Source organism: Molothrus aeneus, chromosome Z (assembly GCF_037042795.1).
Source record: "Molothrus aeneus isolate 106 chromosome Z, BPBGC_Maene_1.0, whole genome shotgun sequence".
NCBI classification, from domain to species: Eukaryota; Metazoa; Chordata; class Aves; order Passeriformes; family Icteridae; genus Molothrus; species Molothrus aeneus.
Window position 1 is genome coordinate 68,034,607 of NC_089680.1, and position 12,067 is coordinate 68,046,673.

General features: G+C 40.0%; 2 protein-coding genes across 2 annotated transcripts in view; both read right to left on the reverse strand.

Annotated features, from left to right (window-relative positions):
- MCC (MCC regulator of WNT signaling pathway) overlaps positions 1–11,328 on the reverse strand; it is a 102,196-nt gene extending 90,868 nt beyond the window's left edge. The window contains exon 1 of the mRNA XM_066569111.1: positions 11,227–11,328. The gene's annotated coding sequence lies outside the window, so the exon portion shown is untranslated. The remainder of the gene's footprint in view (positions 1–11,226) is intronic.
- The window catches only part of LOC136569408 (keratin-associated protein 6-2-like), a 23,713-nt gene continuing 13,407 nt past the window's right edge, over positions 1,762–12,067 (reverse strand). Inside the window, exon 6 of the mRNA XM_066569801.1 lies at positions 1,762–1,846. Within this exon, the coding sequence (XP_066425898.1) occupies positions 1,762–1,846 (85 nt within the window). The remainder of the gene's footprint in view (positions 1,847–12,067) is intronic.

The window sequence follows — 12,067 nt, forward strand, 5'->3', positions numbered from 1 at the left end:
GAGGTTTTGTTTGGTTTATTTTTTAAGACCACAAGGTTTCCCTGCACCTCTCCAGATCCTTCACTGATTATATCTCATTTTAAAAGTTTCAGTGGTCAGCTCATGTCAGACATGTAATTAATCTCACCTGTACCTCCAGTATGTGATCTCACTGTTCTTTTGGCTGGACCTCCCACTCCCAAGATGTGACATGTCTGAAATATTTGTATCGAGGCTGCTTAATTATGACCCAGCATCACCAGCACTTCCTTGACATATTACCTTCATCTACCTCTGACACACAGGATGGTAATCCCAGCACACAGCTGAGACCAGGTTTATGATTTATAAGCCTGCTCCCAGAAAATCAGCCAGCTAATTATGCACTCCCATGTTCATACAAACATAAAGGTATTTACAGCGCAGGAAAAAAAGAAATATGGACTCATGTTTTAAGTTGTTGCCCCTCCCAGTTAAGATCACGCAGAGGTTAACCATGCAAGATGGGATCATTTATTATCCGAAGCCCAATGCTCTTACGCTGTAACTAAAGTTTAAAAAAAAAGTTATCTTTTGTTCACACCTGGTAACTGAGTCCCCCATGGTACTTGTCCTGTTCGAAAGGAGAAAAAAGCTTTAGTCGCAGAAAATGGCGGGGGCACAAGAGCCGCACACGGCCACCATCCCTGCGCTCTCCTGGTGCCTTACCTGGGTCTCTCATCCTCGCCGGCTGCGAGGACGCTCCGGGGCCGCCGACCCGCGGCCGCCGCGCCCGCTTCCCTCAGGCCCGCAGCCGCCGGCGGCTCCCCCCGCCAACTTCCCCCTGCCCGCCTCCTGCCCCGCCTCGCCCTTCCCCCGGCCCGGCGCGGCTCCCCACGGCCCCAAAGGGAGAGCCGCGGGTCAGGAAAGGCGCGATGCTGCCTGGAACGCGGCGCCCGAGCCAGATAAAAGTTGTGGGAGGCGGAGGAGGGAACCGCAGGCTGGCAGGAGCAAAGATGTTTTGGCGTTCTGTTCTCACCGTGGGACACAACGACTTGTCCCCTCCCACTTTAGGGCGAAAAACTCACCTGGAACAGACCCTTCTTTAAGCCCGGGGTGTTTGTCTGTCTACGGGTGTTCAGCTGTCCTCAACGGGAAGAGGACAGCTGAAGATGGGTGGGCGACGGGCGACAGACACCCTGCCCGCAGGAGCCCCTTTCAAGCTTGCCAGCCCTGCAAAGCCTCTTCCCCACTAAAATCCTCTCCTGACAAAATCCTACATACAGCCAGTTGTTGTTTCAGTAACTCTGAAAGCCCTTCCTTTCTAGAAAGCCTTTCTTGTTTAGGAATGTATGTGTACACATCTGGGAGAGGAAGGGGCAAGAACTACATGCCCCGGGAAGAGAGGAGTGGCCGACCCAACAACTGCACCTTCAAGTGCGGCCTAAGTAAGTGCCGTGCTCCCCAAAGATCTGCGTTCTTCAAACAGGAGGAAAACCTGGCACTATACCCCCCCCCCCGCCCCTTCATCTACAAACCTCGGGCTACCCCACATTCCCTGAAGGGCCCAGCGAGAGCACCCATGAACACGCTCTCATCAAGTGTTTGCAAGGACCTAAGTCCAATACTGGCGAGACATTTCGCATAAACCTGCTTCTTTTTGGACATTGTTTTCTCAGTACCTTGTGCACAACCTCTGTTTTCTCCAGACACCTCTTTCTCCTTCACTTAAAATGTGTAAAGAATACCAGAAAATGCAGCAGAATGCTGATTATTTGGGAGAACTTCTGTTTTCCTGTTTCTTTATGAAAGCTCCTTATCCACATGAACAGGAAACCTTGTGGTAATCAGCTCCCTCCTTTTTGTTAAAAACACTGATGCTGACTGCCTGGGAAGCAAAAACAAATCCATCCTGAGTTCAAAGGCATTTCTGCATTCCAGTTGTTTCTCTGACAAGGCTATGTGTGACACAACAGCCAATTTTTTTCCAATAGCAAAGCAGCAAACTGCACTTTAACACTCCCCTCCCTCCCCCAACAATAAACAAAGCTTTTCATATCTGCTGCTGAAGAACAGTGCCCTTACCTTAATACACTGCTCACTTGTCCCATTAGCAGTGAACAGAGCATCTTACATCTAACAAGATCTGCCATTTTTTAATCAGTGAAGCTTAATGAAGCATTAGCCTCTTTCACACCCTCAATCTCTGCAGCATAGAAAATATCTCAGCTTCAGCCTTCTCTCAGAGTCTGTCCCCCTGCTCAATCAGTACATGATGAACATGTGACAGCAAGACTTCTCCCATCGAGACTCATCTCATATCAATAAGAGCTTTCAGAATGACCCAATCCACAGATTACTTTACATCTCAATGGTAATTTGCAGACCTTATCTGGAGGCTGAAGAGTGTTCCCATTGCGTATCACATTTCCAGATTAGCAAAAGATTTATTTTCAGGTGCTCACATTTGCAGTAAATTTCCAACAAACCTACAATAATAAACAGGCATATGCAACAACAGAGAACAAAGCATTCTATAGTTCCGCATAAGGTTAGAAGTCACAGGTTAGAAAGAGAGGAGAAAGGGAAACTGTTATTTCTAAATCTAAACCCATGCATATTAACCTGTTTTTGCCGTGCTAAGAATCACTTAATAGTACTACATTATTTAATAAAGCAAATTAAGCCACAGGATTCTTCCATTTCAAGGGGGCATCCAGAATATACTATGAGGTGTCAATGCCCACAAGAAGATGTTCCCTTTTTCTGTGAAAATTTTCACCCTAAATCTACAGTTGTCATCATTGTTAATGCAAAAATAAGAAACCATGAATATGTGATATATACAGGAGGTCCCTAAAACTTAGCAACAGAAGACCAGTAAAATGAATATATAATTGTCACCAGCCAGCTTACAACTGTCACTATATTAAAATCCATTCTAAACACAGTTCTGAGTCCTGTCTATGGGAGGTGTCTACGGGAGGTGTCTACGGCAGTGTCTAATAACACTGCCAACTTAAGTATGTGTATGATTCTTTATATTTGAAAATGCACATTATTTTTTACTGTTCTGCAAGCCTTTGTCTAGTAAGGCAAGCACTGGTTATGTCTCTTTCCCTATGGGTTAGTACAAAACCGTTACAAAGTTCTTTCCTATGGAAGGAAACCACTCCAAAAGAGTCAAGAATTTGCATGAGAATGTCCATCTTGTGTTCAAATCATCGTAAGAAATCTGCATTAATTGGCACTGTGTGGCTGGATAATTAATTTCACCACATGTTTGAATATGAAAGAAAAATTTCAGTCCAGAAATTCAGTCCTGTCTGACTTATTTTATTGAAGACTGAATTCCCTAAATATGGACACTTGCAAATATGGAGTTAAATGCTGAAGTACGTGGGTACTTTTGTACAGATATATGTTCCTGTTACAAGAAGTAATTTGGAAATTTGATTGAACACCATAAAAATTATTTTTGTTCATTAGTTCAAGGTAAGCAACATATTTAAAAAAAATTCAGTTATTTGACAATACTTCTATAAATAATAGCTGCTGACTTTCTTGAGTGATGCAGAGCCTTCTTGGACAGACTGGTTTTAGATCTCATAACCTCACCACCAGGTGAATGGCACTGGTTGCCATTCTAACCCTCATAATTTCTCTGTAACTGCTCTATCTCAAACCTTACCCTGCTCCTGCCCAAGTGCCATACCACGACTGAGCTATGCTTTTGTGATGCATGCCAAGATGTTTCCGATTCCCTTCTTCATAACTGAAAGCAGCATTCCTCTGTAACCCTGAAGAGCTCTTCTGGTTCCATCATCAAACTGTGGTATTTTAAAAGGTGGTTTAGATCATATGCAGCTTCTAAGGATTTACTTGCTTCAGACACTTGCATGCTCAGAAGCTTCCTTTTGATTTTTTCCCATCTTTTGTGCTATAAAGAAGTAATAAACAAAACAGCTGAATAAAAGTGAAATACCAATACCTAAAGTGAAAACCATTCCCTGATATCCTTTGGTATCCTCAAAGAAACAAGGTTCTGACCAGTATGCTGACATCATGAAACTGCTTTAACAAAGGTATTTTGAAGAAACCAAAACTGAAGCTTCTGGTTCACATCACCAGGAACAACCAATTCTCTCCTACTGTCAGAAGGAACTTCTGAAGGGAAATTGTTTAAACTGCACATTGACAGTACAATGAAAGAGCCAAAGCCAATGAGCACATGAGTGTGTGCATTAGGGAAAAGCAGGCTGTAGAGCACTCAGATTTGGAAAACACTTGACATGTGACCCACTAAGGCATCCTGCCAACCAGTAATGATAACCTTAAAAGCCATAAGTACCTATAACCACTTCGCCACTTACCCAAAATGTATGTGTTTATAGCTAACAAATAAGTAAAACTGTAATACCACAGTAATCCTCAGGCACCTTGTGAAAGGGATAAGCTCAAAAATAGCCTCTGTAGCAATTTTTCATTTTTCCTTTCAGCTTTTAAACCTTCTTCCCATACTTCTAAGTGCAAACTGATCTCAAACATATTTTTAAATAATTATTTTTTAAAACTATATTTTTGTTTCAGAGAAACTAAATTAATATCCATCCAAACCACCCCAAATATTCCACTAAAAAAAGCAGCAAAGGGTGTCAGAGAAAAATAAAATAAAAGCAATAGCTCTATGCACAAATGTTCTTTGTATGGATTGCAATATATTCCTCAGACAATAACCAGAAAGATCTGCTGTACCAAAAAGCTATGTTATGCCCAGTGCTCCTGAATTACATTAGAACAGTTAGCAGCTTAATCTGACCTATTTATGTTCCCTCTTTTAATGGGCATAGCTGATTCAAGAGAAGAGCTATGCAGACCATCTGTCAGAAAGAAATTTTTAAAATGTTTGAAGTATATAGAAGATAACAGTGAGTACACAGCTTATTAATTATTGCTATTAAAAATAAGCCTTTGCAGAAAATTTCTAATAAGCTTTGTTGAGGAAAGTTTATATACCATCTCGAATGCAGTATTTGTTTGACTAAGGAAAACACTCAATAGGCTAATCATTTTACCCCACACCCTGCCAAAAAGAAGAAAATCTACCAGTTACTAATTAATATTGCATGACAATCACTCTATCCACAGCAACTCTACCATTTGAAATTTTCCAAATAAAATTAGGCATTCTAAGACACAGATAAATTGAAGCAAGGCAGTAAGTGCATGGAGTGATGCTGACTGAAACCTTATTACAATGGTAACAGTACTCCAAAATGCATCCATCTTGATCTTGTCCTTCTTTGAAAATAATGTCTTCCTTCTTGAAAAGAAATGTGTCTGGCAAATCAGTTATTTTTGGGAGGCCACAAACACAGGGAGGGGAGAGCTTTCTCTCTCACAAACATAGTAGACAGCACTGCAGTAATGTTAACCAGTTCAATATGACCAACAGATTTTAATCTGCAGAACTAAAACTTACCTCCTATTCATGTAAGCTTAAAAAAATCCAAATTTCTCAACAACTAAAGGGTTTTTTTCTATTTTTATATTTCTATATGTAAGAGTTTTTACATATTTTTGTATACAAACTGTCAGAAAATTTAAGTCTTTTATCTCTCTCTAAGTAATTATTATGCAATTACTTAGAGAGTTAAACTTCTATTACTCAGGCCTCCAGATTTCACCCAAAGTTGCATGCATAGGTAAATTCATGCCTGCAACCAGCCTTTCAAAAATAAAGGGAACATGAAGGTTTACCAAAACAAATATAGGGCTACTTACACATTGCTGAACTGCAAAAAGGTATTCTTTTCAAGAACACTAAATACATCTGTTCAAACCAATCTTTTGGCCAATCCTATACTCACAGTGATGGAAACAGACTAACACAACCAGCATCATAGAAAAGGCTATCAGGCAGCTGCAGCTTACTTCAAGGTGACCCACCTACTTTGTCCTTAATTCTGTATTAACAACACAATAATAATATATATAATAATAACAATATACTGCAAGTTGTAATACATGTAATATACAGCATACACAATACATAATAATAACAATATTATTCTGCATAACACACCATTTTGCACTGTGTTTTTATTATTCCTACTTCCAAACCTGACTGGCATGCTACCTCAGTTTGAAACAAGTTCTGTCGATTTAGCATAAGTTAGTCAGGAATACTTGAATTTCTAATACAAAATTCTGTATTTTCTATATCCCCTCCCTCTCCCACTGATTTGATTCCACGTCATGCAATAATTTTTATATAAAGTCTCATTTTCCTTACCACATTGACCTATTGGAAAGCTCTTCATGCCCTGGAAAACAGGCAGTTCTATTACACTGTCAGCCACATATGGGTGCAAGATGATTTGGGTGTGTCAGCGATAAACAAGTATGGACAGTGATTGCATGGAACAACTGGTTGCAGCAGAGTCACAGAATTCAAAACCAGAAGAAACAGTGATGATCTAATCTGACCTCCTGCATAACACACAAGCTGTATCACCCCACCTAGCAATTACCTGCCTCTGTGACAAGTTTGATAGGATAACTCACCAACACTGGTTTTGCCAGATCTGTTTTGAAACAGTCACCTACAATGCTAATTTGATGCATGCTGCATCAGGCAGGTCCTGCACCACCCAAACACACTTCCCAGAAGACAGGGGGATGTCCTTTTCTGGATCCAGAGATTACTGGCTCACTTTGCCACCCCATTCTGTGCTGACAGGGCAGTTCCTGCTTGCACTAAGCAGCCGGATTAATTCACTCTCCAGTGGAGTCATTGTTCATCCAGAGCCTCATGGAGAGCACCCACTGGTGCTCTCAAACACAAACACCAATTCAGCAGCTCTCCAGGCAGCACAGAGTGCCCAGTCCCCTGATTCAGCTCAGGGACTTGCACCCTGCTTCAGAACAAACCCCTGGGGGTGATCAGGGGTAGTTCCCTGGCCTGACTTACTTCCAAGGCTTCCACAAGCCAGGTAAGAGCAAGGTGTCACAAAGTGGTACCATCTATATGAAACAACCCATGGAAAACATTTATTCAATTTCTAATTGGATTTGTCATTGTAAGGTAAATTATTCAGATTAATTAGTAGATACCTATCTTTTCAAATATTATAATAAGTTTTATGTTGTTGGCATGTTTTGTAAGTAGAAAGACATTTTTTGTTTCAGAGACAAAACCAATTAGATTGACAAGATAATATTATTTTGAGTTTTCATATTCTTCCTTAAATTTGGGGTTGTACATACTTCAACTTCTGTATGATTATTTCAATGAATTTGTTTGACAGCCTGTGCCCTTAGACACAAAAATATATTTTAAATTGTTTTAAACTCTTGTTTCATTTGGAACACAGGATTTTCCAATGAATTAACTGTTATATTTTATAAACTTACATGATTTTTTTTTATTTAGTGTGTTTCTAATACCCATTCATGGAGATTCAAATGAGAAAACTCCAGAAAAATATTAACTTCTGACTGCAACCTACATATGTTTTCTGCTCAGGATTCACTCCTTCAGTATTTATCACAAGTGACAGCAAAAGAAAATAACCAAAGTGGTCTACCTTAGAAATCTATCTTTAAGTTACTTCTCCCTCCTGCCCTTGCAGTAATAATTAGCAGATCAAGCATTACACAGAAAGTTTTTGTATGCTGTGTCTATCTTCCCTGTCATTGCAGAGAGTAATAACTGTTTGGAAGAACCTGCAGCACTACACATTCCTTGGAATGGTCAGGCAGAACTTCTGAAGCACAATCAGCATTAGAAAACCCACAGTGCTGTAACTGCACCTTTCAACACTAAACCTTCTTCTTCTGCCTCCTCAGGTAACAACAGCCACACTGGTTTTCTCTCTTTTTTCTCCCTTTTTCCCCTATATGACTTGTAAGTTATCTACTGTATTCAATTCTGCCTCATTTATCACAAACGAAACCACCAGCCAAGTTCTAAAAACAGAAGTATTTCTGCAAGACACAGAATGAAACCAGCAACTGCCTTCTACACCATGGGTTTTCTTTTTGAGTTAGACATGTGGTCTAGATGTTTAATACTGATACAAAATGGCAAACACAAAACCCTTAACAAAACACAAGGGCTTTTCTTATGTTATTGATGTGTAGGTATGGGGTTTTTCTGCAGCTTCCAACCTGACAACCGTCGCATTGAGGGACAAGTATTTCATGTCTTTGTGTTCTGGGGACATTTCTGCTTGATTCCTGTTCAACATCAAATTCAGTCCACCATAACATTTGAAGAATGTTTTCTGCATTTACTCAACTTGTGTGTGATACTTAGAAGGTTATAAACTAAAGACAACTGTTTTATTTGCTTTTTTTCCAAGTGCATTAATGCTTTGGGGAAAACACTGGTAGCATTTTTTTGTTGTTGTTTTTGTGCAGGAATACTATCTTCATAATTTTAATGTAAAAATACAGAGCATACAAAAGTATGTAATCCTTTAGCAAACAGAAAATTGGCTTTATGGGCCAACAGGGCAATAAGGCTTGATAGAGAAGTTTCCATCAAAATGTTCTGATCATAGGTCACTAATCTAGCTGTAAAAAATTATCCAAGTATTTTTCTAGCTTCTCATTTTTAAGTGCTTTTAAGTTGTACTGACTTCATAAATCCATGACCTCACAGTGTTTTCCACATTTCAGATGGGGAAAAGGTTTTGAATAGATAAATGGTTGAAAAAGCAAGCTTATGTGGATGACAGTATCTCCACCTTAACCACAAAAAGGAAGTCTTTTGGTGTTCAGAAAGCTTGGCATATAACAACTTTCTCACTGAAGTTTTTATTTATCACAGGATAAGTCAGGTAATGTGGTTCACAGTGGATTATTGCAGGGGGTTTAGCTCAGCTGTTGTGAAAACAGCCTTGTCTCCTGTCCTTTAGGAATCTTTACTGAAATACAAAAACACTCCTTGTAACAAAACCTGCCGCTGCCTCCATTCTGAGCTGTGAAAGGAGGGCAGGAGGCATGGCCAGTGGCTCTGACTCACATTCCCAGAAAGTGAGGCAGTGCAGCTCGGGCAGTTCTTCCCCCAGCCGACTTCTCCTATTACCTCCAGAGTACAAAGCTCTTCCTGAGCCACTGCAGCTCGCAGCCTTCGGCATGAGTCACTCCTGGCTCCCGGCTGCATCCCTGTGCAACAATGCAAAAGGCTGAGAAGTTCAGTGGATGTCCAGCTGAGCCAGGCCCCTTACAGCCAACAGCAGCTTCACAAAGGCAGCAGCTGGACAGTCTCAGCCATAAAAGCTGACTGAGAGCATGACTGTGAGCTCAAAAGAATATATTTTTAAAATGCTTTTCCCTTTCCCCTAAAGAGATTCACATGCTCTATGTGCAGATATATTGCAGTTATATATATCCATACATGTGTATATATGTGCATAAATATGTATGCATATATGTATTCACAGCAATCACACAGTCTGCTTAGGTGTGAGATAATAAAATAATTAAGTAAATTTTGCATTTGCATTTTTCATTATCAAATGTGATTCTTACACTCCTTATTTACTGCATTTACTGAAAATATGATCCCGAGAGAGCTTCTGTTCTTTTTTCAGATCACTTCCCACTGTACAAGTATCACAGAGGAAATGGATTCTAGGCTAAATTTAAGCCTAAATTGAAGACAGTAATTTGTCACCCAAAACTATTATGGCAAAAAGATTTTCCCATTACAGATAGCCCCATTTTAGAGCCAATTTCTGACAGGTGTCACAAAACTATTCCCTTTTACACTGTTGCATGAGTACAATTACAGTTACAGAGAAATCTCCCCAATGATTTTCTTCTTATGTTGTGTCAAAGCTTTTCACAGAATTATCTTAGTACTTCCATGCATGTAAAATAGATTTGTCTGCACATCCATTAAACACTTAGACATACTCTAGCTCCTGAACATATTACTTCAATAGCAGTCATATTAACCTTACTTCAAACATTTTAATAAACAAACATTTACAGAATCACGCTGCTCTCCTACTACTATCCTTCACCTGAGCATTACATCTTGAGTTTGGAAAGCAAATGGTTTTCTAAAGGTCTTTGGCAAAATTAACCTCTATTGTTCTTTTCTTTTATTGCTATGCAGTTTTCATTTACAGCATTCCCAGTAGCATCTGGTAAAATCATTACTGATGGTAAAAGCAGCAACTCCTCAGGTTAATATGCATCCAATATGCATCACCATTTTTAAGTCTTTATAACGGCTGGGCATTAGTCTGCTGTGGGAGGTGGTGAGCAAATGCCTTTACAATGCTTTTTTACTTTTGTTTTCCTTCTCTCTTCTTCCACTTACTAAACAATTCTGATCTGTACCCAACCTAATCTATTGACTGGGGAAGGGAAGAATAAGAAACAGAAAAACCCATGACCCTGAGAAAGCACTGTTCATCAACAGCCAAAACATTAGTGTGTTATCTGCATTGTTTTGACTAAAGATCTAAAAGACACCTCAATACGAGGTGCTATACTTCCCTCCCACCCAGGTCCAGTTCAAGAAGGAAAAAAATAATGTAAATATATCATGTACTAAGACAAGAAAAAGTACCTTCAACTTTAAAGTAAAACAAGGAGGAAATGTTATGAAAATATGTTTTAAAGATGTTTGGGGGAAAATGACTGAACAAACACAAAACCCAGTGTGCTGTTCTGAGGATAAGGCTATTAAGTGACAACTAAATCAGGTATACAAAGACATTAGTGAGCACAAAATAAAACAAAGATGAATGGCAAGCACAATCCAAGGCTAGATCAAGCAAAGTAATTAGACTACAATGAAGAGTTGACTGTTAAGGAAAAAAAATATCAAGGAATAACTCTTTATTTTCTCATAATACAAAAATGAAGCTGTGACACTGAAAACAATTAGGTGTCAGGTTCAAGACAAACAAAAAAGGATTTTCACACAATATCCCGCCAGTCTTTGGGACCATCGCCCCACCACAGGTGATATTTGCCAGTTTACATGGATTCAAAGAACTCTTCCATTAAGGCAAGAAAAATCCTTCAAAAGCCATTAAGCAGAATGGCCTATTCCCAAATTTCTGAGCTCTAGGTCAGAAATTTCTCTGCTGAAATAAGGTGGGGCACAGCAGTACCTCACTGCCTTACTTTTGAACAAAGTATCTATTCTCACCCACTGTCTGAAACACAGACCATGCAGTAGTTTGTCTTCTCATCTGATGTCCTATAGGTTTAGGTCTTACTTACAGCTTAAGAAATTACCTATGCATTTATCAATTCAAATTTTGCAACTCCTCCAAGCTCATCTTCCTTGTTGAAGAAATTCCATTTCAACATGGAGCTCTCACGTCCTGCTCCTACAAGTGTCTTCCCAGATTCTCACAGAATGTGGAGCCAATTGGTTCAGCCCAAATATGACAAAGTGCCTTGAAGGCAGAAGAGCAAAAGCTTCCAGAGGCAGGGCAGCCACTAGCAAAACAGAAACTGTGCTCTAGGACAGGAGAGTGCCAGCCCTACCCCTGCTTTCTTCCCGGAGCATTCCACCACCTCACCCAGGCCAAATCCTTTGGCTTGCATGTCACTTGTTTGGCTGCTGTCTGAGCAGGCATGAATAATTTCTGTTACTTCCCTTCTCAAACTCAGTACTACTTGTTTTCACTAACAACAACCAACTCTAGCGCGATACTGGTTGGAAAGGGAAAGAATCTGAAAGAGCATGGAGTAAAGGGAAAAGGGGAGGAAAATGGAGAGAAGTTACTTACAAAAATGAAGCTGAGGACTGGCAATGCAAGTCTAACACAGTATAGCAGAAAAAAAGCAGTTTATGAGATCAGTGATCAATCGGCAAGGAGAGCACTTTAAACATACACAGGAGAGGGAGGTTAGTGCCGCAGCAGAAGAAAAATGTTCACTGGTATGCCAAGAATGCTACTGTTTCTTTCCATAACCAAACCAAGGCTGCAAGAGGGAATCTAATCTAAAGAGGTAAAGGAAAAAATCTGCATGGGTCACTCTCCAAAGTAGCTCAGCAGCACAAACACAGATATGAAAACTATTGACAAAGTGGAATGGCTTTTGCTCACAGTCAATAAACCAGGCCCTC